The sequence below is a fragment of the Rattus norvegicus genome, chromosome 8, assembly GCF_036323735.1.
Source record: "Rattus norvegicus strain BN/NHsdMcwi chromosome 8, GRCr8, whole genome shotgun sequence".
Classification (NCBI taxonomy): Eukaryota; Metazoa; Chordata; class Mammalia; order Rodentia; family Muridae; genus Rattus; species Rattus norvegicus.
The window spans coordinates 80,758,116-80,775,744 of record NC_086026.1 but is presented as its reverse complement, the minus strand read 5'-3'; the positions used below and the strand labels follow the sequence as shown (position 1 = coordinate 80,775,744).

At 41.8% G+C, this 17,629-nt stretch overlaps 1 protein-coding gene across 1 annotated transcript in view; it reads right to left on the bottom strand.

The window, feature by feature from the left end:
* The window catches only part of Aldh1a2 (aldehyde dehydrogenase 1 family, member A2), a 79,251-nt gene extending 62,147 nt beyond the window's left edge, over window positions 1–17,104 (bottom strand). The window contains exon 1 of the mRNA NM_053896.2: window positions 16,979–17,104. Within this exon, the coding sequence (NP_446348.2) occupies window positions 16,979–17,095 (117 nt within the window). The 5' untranslated portion in view covers window positions 17,096–17,104. The remainder of the gene's footprint in view (window positions 1–16,978) is intronic.
* Between the last annotated feature and the right edge of the window lie 525 nt (window positions 17,105–17,629).

Below are 17,629 nucleotides of genomic sequence, written 5' to 3'. Positions count from 1 at the left end.
TCTCCCTGCTCTCTGCATGCGCGCTCGCGCGCGCGCGCACACACACACACACACACACACACACACACACACACACACACACACAGCGGCATACATGCACATGTGCCCACACTCCCTTTATACCTCACATAGATCCTCAATGGGTTAAATTCCTACATGCGTTACAATTACTTAAAGAGCATAACTTAGGTATGCCCTGTGAGCATTCTAGGGCTCAGTTTTCTCATACACAACATAAGAGGAAAACACTGTGCCAAGGGGTAATACTGATTGAATAAGGTACTGGATTACAGAAAATCCTGGGCCAGTGAGCACTGAGATGTTTTATGGATTTTGATGCAAGATGTAAACAACCAATTCAAGGGGCTGAAGAGACTGCTCAGCAATTACAAGCACTTGTTTCTCTTGCAGGAGATCTGAGTTCTGTTTCTAGCACCCACGTGGTGGCTAAGTCTTTACTCGGTAACTTCAGTTCCAGAGGATCCGACCCCATCTTCTGCCTTCTGAAGGTTCCAGGCATGCACATAGTATACATACGTGAGTGTAGGCAAACAAATCCATGCACATAAAAATAAATCTTTCTTTAAAAGGCAACTTGTGAGTGTTCTAATCACCTGTGTGTTTGATCATCTATCCATTGCCAAACCATCACAGAGAGAGCTGGAAAGACAGAAGCAGCCATCCCACATATGATCTAGGCTCCCTGATACCCTTCTTAGTGCTGCAGGAAAGCAGGGTTTAAAAAAAAAAAAGCAAAAAACCCAAGGTGCCTCAAACAGTCCCGGCCAGGAAAGGGGCCTGATCAGTGGCCTGGGAAATGGGCTGTGAGAAGAAAAGCTAGGGAGAGGCTAGTGAACACGGGCAGTAAGCCCAACGGAACACGATTTCTTTTTGTCTTTTGCTTGGAAACAAATGTTCTTTGCCTATCTTCCCTGGGTTTAATTAGTCTTCTGTCTTTCTCAGGATTGACCGTTCATTTGCAAATAGAGGACATCAGAAAGGTTGGTGGGTGTGGGTGTTGGAGTGGAAAGAGGTTGGAGTGTTTATTTTCAAAGCCACAGGGGTCCCCATTTGAAAAGCACCCAGCTTATCTCAATGTTTTTGTTTGTATGATTTTGAATTGGAAGGTTGGAGCAATTCATTTAGGAGATTAAGCTGTCTTTACAATGGATTTGGTTGGCCTATGTATTCAATAGTATTGCGAGGGTTAAGAGGACTCTTTCCAGGGCGCTCAGTGGTCCCAGTACAACAATTAGAAAGGATTCTTTGAATCCTCCTTCCTTTTCATGCCAATTAATTTTACATAAACGGTTGTCTATTTGTTGCTCACAAATAAGACTCATAAGCCTTCTGTCCGATAGCTTTGGGTAGCAAGTTACAACAAGGTACAGGGTGGCCAATAACATAGGGATTTATTAAGAAGGGAAAATGAGTGAAACTTCAGTTTATGTATGTTCCAAATCCCTGAGAAATCCTGGGGTACACTTACACTAGAGAGTTTCTTAATAACCCAGTTCAAATTTAACTAGATATATCTTATCTGCCAAACTTAATCAGATGTTCTTGGGTCACGGCATGTGTTTCAAGGATGCTGAGTGAAAAATAAGCAGGATCACCTCACTGTTGCACTTAAACCTTACTCTTGGCGGAGCTCGAGAGTTTCTTCAGATAGAATAACCCTGGTGTGTGAATAAAGTGACATCTTGGAAATGACATGAGTTTTCAGTCTCAGGATAAACCTAATTCCAGGCACAGAAGTCCGGTCCACCTACAGAAGCGTTTCTCATCATAGAGAAACTTAAAGGCCAAAAAGGCAACTGGCACCTTTGGCTGAATAAAAAATTAATATACAGGTTTACAAGCGAGTAGTCCTTGTTATTTGCGGTGCAAAGTGAACACCCTATGCTAAAAGGGCTGGATAGTCTAAGGCCGAGAACGTCTTCTGAACCAATAATTGAAAGTCACCTCGTTTCCTCATGACAAGAAATAAAAAGCAATTGTTTTCTTATACTGTTGGTACAGTTAAAGAGAGGAATCAGTGAATTTCTGACTGAAAATAAAATAATTTCCAACATAATTATGTCTATTTTATATGATTCTCTCCCTCCCCCCCCCCTCTCTCTCTTGCTTACTCTTTCTGGCTCTTACCTCAGGAATTAGATTGTAGATTATTTACAATGATTCATTGCGAACATCTTTGACGTAAAAGGATAATGAGCTAATAAATGCCAGGCATTGCAGTTTATGGACTCTACTTGTTACCTTGAGCGTCCATCTAATGTTTAGAAAGACTTTTAAATTTTTGAGATCTCAAAGCTCATTAATTCACTCATTTGTTCCTTTTTTCCCCATCCTCCTTCCCTCTTTTTTTAAATAGGTACCTTCCAAGGAGAAGGAAGAAGAGAAGGGAAGAAGGGAAGGAGGAAGAGAGGGAGGGAAAACTATCAAATGCTTATTCAGTCAAGAAATCTCTACTTAGAATAAAAATGTTAAGAACAATTTATCAGTAGTACTTGATTGTGAAATAAACCCCTTGTTGGCAATAAGTCCGTCTAAGAAATACCACGTGACATGGAATTCGTCTTCAAGAAAAACTACTTACAACTACATGATAGTCGTGTATGAGGAGCTGCTGGGATGTCAGCTTCACTCCCAGTGGCCCCATCTGGCCTGAGCACTCTCTCTGGCATGATAAATCACTGACAGGGTCCTTACCTTCCTGCGTTTGATCTCAGCTCAGCAAGATGTGGTTTTGATGTGAAGAACTCCAGAACTCTTAGGTCAGAGACAAATCGCAGTGGCACTGACCTGCCAAGTGCTAAGTCGCTATTAGACTGTGTGAAAAGCTGTGAGCCGCTGACACGTTTTCTCACCTCAGAGTTTCTGGGCCCTCTGTGGTTTTCTTGAACTTAGCTTGGCAGAAAAGCTGCTGCAACAGCTTAAAGATGTGACTGCGAGCCTTCCCTCTCTCTGAAGGAGTTATCACTGCAGCCCCCGCTCTAATTTCTAGGGCTGTAAATCGAGCAAATGTGACCCATGTGATCTCTGTTGGGTGTGTTTTTATACAGAGATCTCTTTTTTTATGTAGCAAAATATTGTCTTTTGATATGCTTAAAAACCTAAAACAAAACACGAGACTCCGAACTCATTCCTACTCAATGAACTTTTACTGCACTGCAAACCACTCATGTATAGGAAGGGAATCATTAACAGAGGTTTTTGTGGACCACTCTTTGGTAATTACCACTATATCTTTGGGAAAGTATTCTTAACAAAAGCATCCCAAAATTGGTCCCAGAAAGACAATTAAGTGTGAACAAGTTCGGTATTGTCCTTCCTGTTCTCATAACCCCGGGTTCTGGGGCTTGGTGAATGGAGAGTTTCAAAGCATCAAGATAGGGAAAACAGTTCTTCTGGTTCTTTATATAAGTAGATAAATAAATATGCATCTTATTTTGTCCTGTTATTAGTAATAAAAAAGATGTGTTTGAAATTGTCATTCAATACCACAAAGTGTCACCCTGTTTCTGGGACCTAATGTACTGGGGCACTCAAACCGCAATCAAATGATTTTGCTTTCATTAGCTGAAGAAATGTATGTTATATGAGGACCCACTAAGCGCTCCCACATTAGAGGCAGATCATGGTCCTCAAATGTCCAGTGCTCTGCCTGTGTCCTCCTATATGTGTACCCTCAGTGAGGGCCTGCACAAGTCAGTGGGAGTAGAGGAGGTTCCCGCCCTGAGATGTGTATGTTTTCTTGAAAAGAAACACATACGAGACAGTTATTTCAAAATGATATCCTGGCACTCACTTCCTAGTTGACATTTCACCAATTAGTGACTCCACAAGTAAGTGAGGCAATTTTATTTTCCAGTGTGTGCTCATGAATTAATTCATTCATTGTGTACCAAATGTTTGGGGTACACAATGTATCAAAGGAACCGCGACCTGAAAGAAGAAGAAACCTGGTGGGCAGGGGGCATCTTGGGAGGAATTTGGGTAGGGAAAGAATGTTTTGTATAGAAAAAAATTGTAATAAAAAATAATTTCAAAAGCAAAAAGAATCAAATGCAGGAAGAAAGTTAGTGTAAACATTAAGCAATAATTACACTCTCCGGTGTAGCATCAGCATCTGCCTCATTTTACAGTAGTAAGACAGATGCTGGAAATAGATCTCAAGCACTGCCTTTTAGAAGACTTCCTGTAAGAGACTTGGTTTGCTTTAGTTGACTGAAATGATGAGGGTCCACGTAAGCAAAAGGCACGCCCATGGTTACAGACATCTTTCTCTTTAGACCACTCACAATCAGAAATACAAACCATCCCACACTACCCCTCTGGAAAACTGAGTCAGTGACTTTGCAAGTGCTCAGTAAGGGCGACACATTTATTTCTCTTGCCCATATTTGTGTACAGACATCTACAGTAAATTCTAAGCAATGATCTCCCTCATTAAAGCAGCTCATCAAAGGTCCCCAAATCTGTTCAGTGCACCTCTTTTCTAAGCCTTCTCTTTATCTCTGCTGGAACTCCTGGTAATGACACCCAAATGTGGGCGAACCTCATTAGTCTCCCTGCTGTTTACAAGACAGGATTTATGCTCAGTGTGTCGAACACAATGCACACATCACTAAATGGCAAAAACTACCACCCAGGCGCTAATCTGAGAAGATGTGCACTCAGTACAAATACCTACCAGTGTATAGGGACACGGAAGAGCAATTACTGCCAACACATGTAGGTCTTTAAGAGTACACCAATAAATGCCCATTTGCAAAGGTTAATTTAATGCAACCCAGGCTGTTATCTGGTATGTCGTCAATTCAATCCATTAAGTAATTACTAAATTCTCAAGAGGGCTCATAGAAGTCAAATGTGGCTATTCCATGTTCACTGCTTCTTCCCTAAGGACTATTTAGGGCAACAGCTGGAAGAGAGAACCACAAAGCTTGCCCATCTCAACCAGCTATTTATAAAAACAGGAGTCTAACTTGGGCTGCCCGTTATCAAAGGTCTGTCCCAAGAAAAACACTTCTGAGACACAGAAGAGAAACACATGTGAGTAAGAATGGAGGAGGCAGAGTGAGGGATGGGGCTTTGAGGATGTGAAGAGAAAAAAGCTCCTCTTTGAAAATGAAGAAAGGAATGTAAAGGCTCTAAGATCCCACAAAGGAGACAACTCACGTCAGCATTTCTTTGCATAGAGTTTTGAGTCATTTCCAATGAAAAGTAGTCATGCACCCAGTCAGCTCCTCTGTCTGTCACTGACCCTACTTGGAAAGCTTTGGATATGCAGGGCTGTGCTGTTCTGTGTTCCTGCTCAGGCCCACAGAACCCGACAGGTGTTAAGCTGTCATAGGCAGCCAAAGTAAACATCTCCACTCAACTCTTTCTGAAAAGTAACTGGGGAAAGTAACAATAATATTATACAAAATAATCAGCTGGGGGAGGGGAGCTTCCAAATAGGAATGAATCATGGAGCACACCCTCCTTTGCCAAGGGAACCACCATAACCATGACAAAGAGGAGCACCTTTTAAATGAAAAAGAAGCAAGCAAACAGGTGTTGTTCGGGGCAGTGTGTGAGTCCTCAGCCTGTGAGAAACCTCCAACACCCTCTGTCTTTACAGTCACCGGCAGAATCACACCTACGCAGGTGGTTCATACCCAGGATGTCAGATTGTCTCCCTTCACTCCCTTGGCCTTTTCTCTTTAACCATTCAACTGGAAATTTGGGGTTTGTAGTCAAAGAACTGGGTTTGGAATGCATTGTTAAAGGTCAGTAGAGCTCATGGTCCGGATTGGATTTTTTTTTTCTTAGAGTTCCTGTGCACTTCTTGCTGTTACCAACAGTAAAGAAAAGGACAGCATGCTGGCATTGTCACCTACTATGGTTGAGGAGCCAGGAAAAGGCATTTAATTTAAATATGCTCAGTATTTTCACTTATAAAAGGGAGATATTACTCTAATATTCATATCATAGGATTACCATAGAATTAAATAGACTCATATGTGAAGCGGTTCCATTTGGCAGCTACTTATAATAAATTCTCCAGTAGTCATTCATTCAGCAAACATTTCCAAAGCATCTACACAGCTATACATAGAGCCCATCCTTTTGATAAACCTTGATAAATAAGAATTTGCAACTTAGTAATAGGCTTATATAGACAAGTATAATCTCAAACACAAAGTTCTACAATTTCAAAGAAATACAAGTAAGTAATATGGGTACACAGGCCATAGAAGTTCATTGTGGAAAAGTGTATCAGGCAGCCAACTTTGCTCGGTGTTACGGGAGACTACACCCAGTGACTGGACTCCATGTTACAGAGAATCTCTGACAGCAGTCTTTGTAACTCTAGGCACACACAACTGCATGGACCACACTGCCTGCAGATCCAAACACAAGGTTAAATGTGTAGCACACAAGCTTTGACTTTTAAACATAAGTTAAAGTGTTAAAGTGGGATGGACTACGGTGTTATTTTCAATCCTGAAGGAATAATTCAATTTCTCTACACATGCGAGATGAAACACACACTTACTTGGGGTTTTTTTGTTTTGTTTTTGAGATTTTACTTACTTTTATTTTATGCATACAAGTGTTTGCCTGAGTATATGTCTGTGTACCACATGAATGAGTGTCTAAAGAGGCTGGAAGAGAGTGTCAGTTACAAATCGTTGTGAGCTAGCGTGTGGTGCTGGGAATTGAATGCATGTCTTCTGGAAGAGCAGCACACACACACACACACACACACACACACACACTCACAGAAGAGAGAAAGCAAGAGACAAAGAGGGAGAATAACAGTAGCTGACATTACATAAATGTCAGCTTAATAATGCCTAATGTATAAGCACTTATAATCATAGGTAACGTAAGAATGTTATAAGAATAATTAAATATGGCATGAGTGAATTGTAATAAACATTATCTCAATGTTTTAAAGTAAGTTCATTTAGAAGTATCCTTATTCTAATAATATCCAATATTATTAAAATTATCCATCAATTTCTTAGCATCTCCCAAAACAGAGAAGACCAGGCTTGGAGACCATACAATCTAGATGTCCTAATTTTATTATAGGATTACACTGAACAAAATTCAAAGACAATGCAAAACAATATACCCATTAATAAAACTGATTTTCTCTAAGCCACATCATTTGCCCTATCCATTTAAGTGCTCTCCACATTTATGTGCCTTTGCACATAAACAATCCCAATCCCAAGGAGATCATGACATAAATACAAAAACAAAACTCCCAATAATAAAAATAAAACTTTCGGGGTTGGGGATTTAGCTCAGTGGTAGAGCGCTTGCCTAGCAAGCACAAGGCCATGGGTTCGGTCCCCAGCTCCGAAAAAAAAAGAAAAAAAAAAGAAAAAAGAAGAAAAGGAAAAAAAGAAGAAGAAGAAAAAAATAAAAACTTTCAGGACAATGTGAGAACACCCGAAGCACTTCAAATTACATTGTGTTTCTTAGTCAGGAAACAAAATGTCTTCATTTGCATTTAAAACTCTATGAAAATGAGACAAAAAGTATGGCAAAGAATATAATCAAGAAGAAAATGTTTGCACATTAGATATCTGACAAAGGACTACAATTCTGAAAATGAAAAAAATTACTCTAAGTCAACACTAACACATATACACAGAAAAATAAGGGAAAAATAGCTGGTTTACCTAGGAGCCAAACCAAATGGCAAATGAATATAAGATGCTTAGTGTCACAAGAAATCGAGAAAATGTCAGCAGTAAGTGTCACCCTTTTTAGACTGTCAAGTCTGGCAAATATCAGAACTCAAGTACGGCTGAGGATATTGAGCAGTGGGGACACTAGAGGGCTCATAGCAAAGATGGAAACTTATAGAATCATATTAGACATGGCATTTCCATTTGAACCTTCAGAGCACAGTCACAAGCCAGCAGATCTCTTGTATGTGGAGTTCTTTATGAGTTATACAAGGAGACATACTGAAGGCTGCTTACCACAGTATCATTCTCATGCCCGATATCGAAACTATTTTCTATGTCAGTAGTTGATTAAATTAAAATTAGGAGAGAGACACAGTATGAAATAATATATAATAATGACAATGAATAAGTTGTGGGTTCACCCAGCAGCACAGGTGAACCTTGGAAATATGATGCCAAGCAAAGCAAAATCTATCAGAAGACATATGTAGCATGCAACACCTACACAGAACATCTCAGCATGCAGAACAACAACATGGTGTTTATGGATTCACCTGTGCGCATGGATTAGATAAAGACGAATACCTCTGAGGAAGAAACAGGGAACGGGAGGAGTTTGCAGGAGGGTCTCAGTGCAACTCTTGAAGACGTGGTAATTACAGATGGTCTCCAATTCATGAGGGCTTCACTTGAGATTTTCAAATTTATGCTTAAAAGCAATCAATATCCATCCAGTAAAAACTACATTTCAAATGCTGCTCTTTTCCCCAGCAGGGGGAATGAAAAAGACCCCCCTCGGGTGACTCTGGGAGGGAGCCACAGCTCTAGAAGCTCTGTGTTGGAATGCACGAGCTTCCTCTGCAGCACACTGTTGCTAAGCTGTGATGTCAGGTAGCGTACATGTGTTTCATGACTCTTTTACTAGAGGCAGCTTCAACCTGAGATTGGAAAATCATCCGTGATATGAACTATTATTATATTCATACACACACACACGCACGCATACACACGCACACACACACATGTAGGTTACCATCCATACCTTTTCATATATCGATTCCTCTTATAATCTAACAATACAGTGACCTGTTCGACCAGCCTGAAAAGTCTCCTTACTTCTGACTCCTCCAGCACTTGATACACTCTTATTCTGTGATCACTCATGAGAGTCACTTACGTGTGCATCCTCACTCTGTGGCTGAGTGGGATTTCTCCTCAGGTTCTTCCCAGTGATGACCACATCTATGTATCATCTTGTGTCAGACAGTAACTACCAAAGTTTTGTACAAAAGAGGCCTTAATAAATGCTAAACTGATAAATGAATGAGCAAATTCCTGTAGCAAAAGGATAGCTCCAGTTCCAGTTAAAAACTGACCCTAGGCAATACAACTAGATAGCTTTCTCTGGAGCTAGAAAGATGGCTCAACACTTAAGAGCACATGATAGCCTGGATTCAATTCCCATCACCCACATGACGACCACGACCATCTATAACCCTAATTCTAGAGAATTCTACCACTTTCTTCTGACCTTCTTGAGCACCAGACACAGACACAAGACACAGACAAACACTCAAGCAACACACACATAAAGAATATAAAATTAAAACATGGAAAGCCTCTCTACCAAGTTACACTGGTATCGTGAATGTCAGGCTTAAAATACAGTTTCATGTTTGCTAGGGAATGAAACCAAAGTTTCATATTGACTCCTAATCTCCTCCCAACAAAGGATTTGCTGAGGAAGTGCAAATTTTACTCCTATGGAAAGACCTCCAGTTGTTCCCATAAATTCACACAGGCATTTCCCAATTTCCTTCTCCTAGCCAATGTCTTGTTATTGTACCTTATTTCCCTAAATTTTTACATCATCATACCCAGTCCTTAGATTTGCTATAGGCCCTGGTGGCTGAAAAAAGAGAAAATGGGTTATTTTTGTTTATTAGTGAGTTTGTTAAATTTTCAATATCTTGTCAGACTTAATTCCTGGAGCAGTTCTATTTACACGAAAGGATTTGTGACCGACAGCATTTTGTCTTCAAGCAAAACGCTTGAAGTATCAAACTTAAAATAGGCAGGGTTAGGCTAGACAAAAGAAAATTATGGTTAAATATATAAATATAATCTCTTAATTATTCTGAAGTGTTTTCTTTTTTTTTTTTTTTTGGTTCTTTTTTTTCGGAGCTGGGGACCGAACCCAGGGCCTTGCGCTTCCTAGGTAAGCGCTCTACCACTGAGCTAAATCCCCAGCCCCCTGAAGTGTTTTCTAAACTTTAGTAATGAATATTAGAAGGAATTTTCATATTCATATTCCCCTAAATTCTTACAAATAAGAGACAGATGTTTATAGTTGCATCAGGACAGCAAACTGTGTCTTTCAGGAGATCTAGGGATAAAGAAACTTCTACTTTGGTTCTCCAGAACTCAAATGTGGGTAAGGAGGCTGAGCAGATAAGTGCTCCAGGCATCAATGCCCAACTGCTGTAGCAGGAAGGCTTCTTTCTAGAATAAAAATAAGAATGTTTACCCCAGGACATCCTAATTTTTAACCACATTGAGAGGAGGGCAATTAACTCCCATGTGAGTCCTGGGAAAGCACTGGGCCCTGCAAAAGTCAGGGTGCTGCAGCCATTCAATGGTTATTCCCACAGGAACTTCCAAAGCCTGAGACACGTGACAGAGACTTAAGTAAATACACTAGTGAAAGTTAAGATTTTAGGCGTTTTGGTGGCAGAGAGCTCACCTATTAGGAAAAAGTTAATAATTTAAAAAGGAAACAATTGAAATACAATTCCATATTAAAACAATACAAACAAGTAATAAATACCAAGAGAAGAAATTCCCAATTTGGAACATTTGAACGGTTACGTGGAGTAGGGTTTTAAGAATGTCTGAAAGGCAGCTAAAAATTAGTCCAAGTGGCATAGTGACAACTTGCTCTGTTGACATTCGATTTGTGCTTGAGAGGAAATGAAGGGTCTCAAATGACCTGTCATCATAAATAAAGACATTAAGAAGAGGCCAGGAAAGCTGTCAATTAGTCACTAGAGATATTTCACTTTCTGGAAGGTGACTGTCCCCTGTTCCCAAATTGAGGCATTATCTTGGGTAGTCAAAGCCAGCGAAAGTTTTTTCAGTTTCAGATTACATAAATCAAAGACACCATTCCATTGCCAAAAGATAACTACCTTCTGAGTTCTGGCTACATCTTTGTTCAAACTATTTTAAAAGTATTCAGAACTTGGCATTTCAGTCCAGCCAACTGAATATATTAATGTTAAATCTGACTCAAGAGTCAGATAAAGAATTTGTTATTAAAACACTTGCTGGAAAATGGATTTAGTGACTTTTTGATAAATATAATAACCTGCTGAAGAAATGCTGAGGGAGTACAGAATACACTGTAAACATATAAGAACTCAATTCTGACCTTTCTTAAAATTGGCCACTTTCAATTTGGAACTACAAATATAATAATGATGATCTAAATGAAATCATTATGCCTGCAAAACAAAAATTAACACTAGCTGATTGTCTATATAAATACTTTCTTGTTTAGCACTCATGAGACCCCTGAGAAGCAGGTACTACTATTCCAATTTTGATCAGTGTAGAAACTGAAACTCAATAAAGAGACTCCTTGAGAGAAGCCCATACATACTCTTGACTACTTCCTTTCTAAGACATGACACCATGTGTTTAATATATGTTAACTGTTCACATAGTCAAGAAATACATGCTTGACCAGGATTAGATCAAATACCTATTTTAGCTCAAACCATTTCTTTTTTCCATGGCAAGGGCTTGTAAACGTTTCTCAAAATGTGGGCCATATGGTCTCTGTTACAAGGACTCAACTCTGATATTGCAATCCAAATGAAACCATAGACAATATGTTACTGAACACACAGGGTTGTGTTACAATGAAACTATATTTAGACAACCAGGTGGGCTGTGCAGTCTGTCAACCACAGTAAACTGTTAGTAAAATGACACAAACAAACAACAGCGAAAGATACAAAATCACACATTGGTATTTGCATCTCATTATTTCACTGAGGAGGACCAGCAATTGGGACTTGAGATGCTAAGGCTTGGTCATGGTTGGATCACTGAGATTCACTAATGGAAAAGAGAGAAAACCAAGTAGACATGACTGGCTTTTCTTTAAAAAGCCAGTCTAGTTGGCTAGACTGAAGTCAGACCTCACAGAGCAGGTGTCTAAGTCTTCACTGAAATAGAAAAACTGTTGTTCACCATTCTATAACTGTTGTTCACAATTCTATAACTGTTGTTCACCATTCTTTAACTGTTGTTCACCATGCCTCAGTAAATGATGGTCCCCTGTGATAATCCAGTCTCTGAAGTAGAAAGCCAGGGCCTCAGGAGACTTATCTAAGCCAAGTTCCATAATGACATTATTTAGCTATTCTTGGTTAAAAGGGGACGCATATTCCTTGTTTAAAAGGCTGTATATTTATTTTTAAAAGGTATTTTACTGCTTGTGTGGGGGAAGTAGAGGATGTGGAGGTCATAGGTCAATGTGAGATATCCTCCTTGACTACTCTTCACCTTATTTTTGAAGACAAAGCCTCTCGCTGAACCTGGAGCTCACCAATTCAGTCAGACTAGTAGGTCAGCAGGCCCCAGGGAATTTCCTGTCCATATTGCCAGTAATGAGACTATGGCCGTGGGCTGTCTCACCCAGCTTTTTACATGTGTGGTGAGGAGAGGATATCAGGCCCTCATTCTTGAAGGCCAAGTACTTTGCCATCTTCCCAGATTCTGAAAGGGAGGGAGGGAGGGAGGGAAGGAGGGATAGGTAAAAGTCCTCTATATACTGGCAGCTAGATGGATAATTTATTAGCACAACGACCATGAGTAGGATTTGGAATGAAGGTTTAGAATGAGATCCATAAGGGCAAGATCCAAAAGAACGATGAGGTGATGACCAAGAATAACAACAAAAATAACAAATAGTAATTAAAGTCAATGAATCAAAAATTATAAAGGTGGTGCTGGAAATATGGCTCAAGTGGCTGAAAGCACTTGCTATTCTCGCAGAGGACCTGGGTTTGGTTCCTAGCACTTACATCAAGTGGCTCGCAGGCTCCAGCTTTAGAGGATATGACACCCAGCCTTCCCTGGGCTCCTCAGACACTCGTACACATGTAGTACACACACACATACTTAGGGATACCGAAATACACCTAAAATTAAATGTATTTTGAGGAAAATCATAGAGACTCTTCTAAGTGGAGTAGATCAGTGTCCCATTCTCCTGTTTCCATTAGAAGTAGCACAAAAAGCGAAGATCTAGGCTTTCTACATTTAAAAAGAGGTGTCAGAAATAAGAAAAGTAAGAGTATGGCAGGAATGCTCTGTCTCTTTTTAAAATTCGAGGCCAAGTTCTCCCTTATCAATTATTTCTGTTTTTATTCTCTTTCTAAGGATTTTACAGAACTAAAAATGTGTGCATGTGTGAAAATGCTAAGTAAAGCAATTGGCCCTATGAAAATGCAGGCGATGTTGAAATATTCTCATTATGTTGATCAACTGATCTACTGATATGTTGAAAAGAAAATTTTGGCATTCAACCTTCCTAATAAGACTTTAAGTTCCTAGAAGGCAGCAGTTCCATAATCCAATTTACACTGTTGTTAAGGACACGGCGCCTCAAAAAACCCTTTGAACTGAGTTGAAATTGACCCCAGCAAACAGAGTGCACTTATTAAAAGGTTATTAAATGAATGATAAAAGAATAAACAATAGGTACCCAGATGTACATTTGTCCTGATGTTTCCCAGTGAGCTGCCTTTTGTGTTTTCTCTTGTAGGTGTAACATACAGTGCCCAAAAATGCCCTCTTCGTGGACCCTAATACCTCTCCAAAGTATCAAATGCTGGAGAGCAGCCTCATGTTGTCAGCTACGGGCATTTTTTCAGTTGCTCACTCCAGGAATGAACCAGTAGAGCCAGAAGGAAAGATGGAGCCAACAGAGAAAGCAGAAAGGCAGCAAAATAAACTTTTTTAAAGACCTGGGAATCTGTGAAAGGGAGAGAGAAAGAAGGAGGGAAGGGACATCCTGAGAGGAAGAGAGACCCCACCCCTCCCAGAAGTCAGGGGCAGTTCTTAGGAGAATGCTAAGCCTTAGTTTTACAATGTGCGCGCTCCCAGAACATGGCTGGCGATGCAAAAAGCCAGGCAGATAAAACAGAAATAACTCAGAAAAACTGAGAAACGCACAGCGAAACACAATCAGATCAACTATTGAGCAGTCTTCAAAGAACACAAAGGAGCATGCACTCTCTCAGCTCCACACGGGTGCCCTCCACGCTTGTCTTACATCAGTGCTCTTCTTCCTTGACTGTACATCTTGAAACAAACAAAACCCCCATTCCCTAGCAAGAATCATTTAAGAAACTTGTTGTCTAGGTTCCTGTATTAGGAGAAGAAGAAAACAGACATATTCCAAAGGCACTACTGTCATTTATCCTTAGTCTAAAATGGACATTAGAACTTGGAGCAAGCCACAGGCTTGTTTTATTTTTAATGGAATGCAATTACTTAAAAGCCAATACAAAGCCACACTTAAGCTCTTTCAGAATGCTTCTAGATTGAACTTTGCTTTCACAGCATTTGTTTTTACAGAACCTTTGACAGAAATTGGCATTAACATAATATTGGCTATTTTCCCCATTCCTTCATTTTAAAAGTGCAAAGTCCTTTTGGAAGAAGATGTAAAATGATGAAAATGGCTAATAAATGCACGATCACAAATGCAAAATATTCGAAGAACTTACTTTTTAAACTTTCATAATCTGACCAGTTATGTTGGTCATTAATCAGTTTATATTCTTGTCAGATCACATAGAAAAGTCACAGTATCATTCAATAAGAACATGTTTAATGATACAGAATTAATGATAAATTTATTTGCCATATAGTAACTTTATTTGATACAAATGTTTTGTTTCCTCTTTTTCAACAGATCCCAAGGCATACTACTTTTAAATTTTTTCCTAACAAATATGATAGCACTAAAGGACTGCCTATCTACCTAGTCCATTTTTCTGTTTGAAATTGTTAATACATTCCTCCTCGTTTTTGATCATGAATGAATTTTTAAAAGACCTCCCAACTCTTTCTTTTGAAGAGGGAGGTGGAGAAAAAAAAAGACCTTAGGCTACCAAAAGAGCAGTCACTGATCTTTCCGTTAAATAAACTGAACTAGAGCTGGTTCTTCATGATTCCTGTCTTAGAAAATGTAGAAGTCTCACTGAAGAGTTGGGCACAGAAGCTGCTCCAGTGTTCACAGATACCTGACTTTACAAAGTTTTTGTGAAAGAGCTCGCCTGTAGATGAGCGTTACTCCACCATTTACGAGGGTTGTTTGTCAAGACAAAAAATAAGGCGCCTCCTCCCCACAAATTAAAGAATCAAGTTACAATCCATTATTTCATTTCTGATTGTTTTTCTTGGTAATAAGTGGGAAAGTGGATACTGGATAAAAGTCTTCATGGAGCTAAAAAGACTCGACATTAAAGGCTCCAATTAGCTATAAATCAGTTGTCTTTCCTACTGGGGTAGAACAAGAGAGAGAAGAGAGGGGGTGGCTAGAGAAAAGCAGAATTGGAGGAGCTTCCAAATGAAATTCTGAAAAAAGATATCTACTGCAGACTTTCAGGGGCTGTTAGGATAATCTGATCAAACGTGTAAAACAAACCCTCTGGAATCACGTGTGGATCTTGCCTCTTAAGATCTCTAAAGCGCATCTGAAGAGGTTAGGGACCCTCATAAAACAAAACTTTTATGTGCATGCTTTCCTGGCTTGTTCCTAAACCCCGAGATGTGCCACACACTGGCACTATTGTTATGCAAACAATGCCTAAAGGGCTATAACCATTAACGACCTCTCATTAAAATGGCTTTCAAAAATTTGTCACACCATCTAAAAGCTAACAGGTACATTAACTCCACCTAAATCCACATTCAAAAAGACGAATCCTACCGATCCTTATTCTGAAACTCAATGCAACAAAAATTAAGAAACGACGTTTTTGCATTTCTCTTTCGACGTTAACAGTTGTCAGATGCGAGCAACTTAACTTCTCTACATTTCGCGTATCGTCTAATGCTCGCGGTGGAACACTTACCAGCTGTATCTTGTGCGTGCGCTGCATTTAACTGGCAAAAGTTTGCGGTAGGAATGAAAATCAAACAAGAGTATTCTAAAATAAACTCTCAGGAAGTGTGGCTTTAAAGGCTACAGTCGCCTCTTTGCTATTACATTCAATCCCCTTGTGTATGTATTTCACAAATTTCCCTCGTGGATATTTTTTTCCCCCTGAGAACGGTGGTGGTGGAGGATCAATTTACATGGGGCAGCGGGCGTGTATTGCTTTTTAATGCAGTTTAACGACAATAATTCGTGCTTGACAAACTAAGATGTCAGAATTCGTTAGGAAAAAATCATTAGGCTTATCAGTGCAAAAGTGAGCTCCCTAATTTGCGTGAATTCGGTTGTTTTCCCTTTTTCTAAAATGTCCATTGCCTACAAAATCCGGAGGAAATCCTGACTTAGACCTATTGCGTCTCCGCCAGGTCCCCGCGAAGTCTGTGGGACTCGGGTCCTGACAACCCTTCAGCGACTGGGCTCTGAGGGAAGCTAACCCGGCGCGGTCGCACAGCCCTGGATCCGAAGGACCGCCGGGCGACACTGGACTGCAACGCCAACCTGGCGGGGAACCCTGGTCTGCTCTGAGACCGAGGGACTGGGAGAACTGCACCCCGGTATGCGCTGAGGAAGCCCAGAGGAACACCCCTGCCAGCTGGAGCCAGGACTTGGGGACCCCAGAGCAGAACTCCATTTGCTCTGATAAAACTGGGGAATCTCAGAACCGGACCCTGGTCTGCTCTGAGATCTAAGGGACCCCAGAACTAAGCCTCGTTCTGCCCTAGGGACATCTAGGGGACCTCAGGACTGGACCCTAGCCGGTTCTAAGGAGTCGTAGGGATCCCCAGAACCAGACCCAGGTCTGCTCTGAGAAATCCCACCCCCCCAGGCAGTCCCCACGGTCCGCCGCCCCCGGCGGACCCCGCATTGCCTTCTGGTTGGGACCGGTTCCCTCAGACTCTCCCCAAGCCAGGGAGGAACTTCAGAAGCCCGCATCGCGGTCCCCGCGGAGGCGCGGGGATGACAGGCGACCTCCGGGACCCGGTCACCGAAGAGATCTAGAGGACGCTTCTAGGCAGCGTCCGCAGGACGGCTTTACCTTGGTGTACTTGATCTCGAGGTTGGGCGTGGGTGACGGCAGGAGCTGCAGCGAGGCCATGAGCGCGGCGGGGTCGGCCTTCACCTCGCCGGGCATGGCGATCTCGCTGGAAGTCATGGGCGGCCGCGGGTGGGTGTGCGCGGGGCGCTGCGCGGCCGGGGCGCGCTCGCTGTATATAGGCAGGTGTCAAGCGGGGGGCGCTTCTTATTGGACGTGCGGCCCACAGGCGCGGGGGGCCGGCCCATGAGGACATTTGCATACGGCCGTGCGCGGCGCCCGCACGGTCAAGTCCGCGGCCCACGCTCCCGCGGGCGCCCCCGTGGGCCTCGACGGCCGGAGCGCCGCCTCGGCCGGACCGCGCTGGCTGATGGCGGCCCCGCGAGCCTTAAGCGCTGACCGACCCGGAGGAGAGGCGCCCGAGCTCCAGCCCTGCCGAGCTATGCGCCCTTCCTTCCACTCGCTCTCCTCCAACCCCCGCGGTCCGGAGCAGACCGAGAGAGCCTTCGCCCAGGCTTTCACGTGGCGCGAAGGGCGCGTGGCCGCTGGTGGGGTAATAGATGCTCCCCACACTCCGGAGGAGAACCTTCTGGAACCGCCGACGCCGCGCTGGCCCCCGCCAGCCTTCTCAGCCCAACTGCTGCCCTCTGCCGG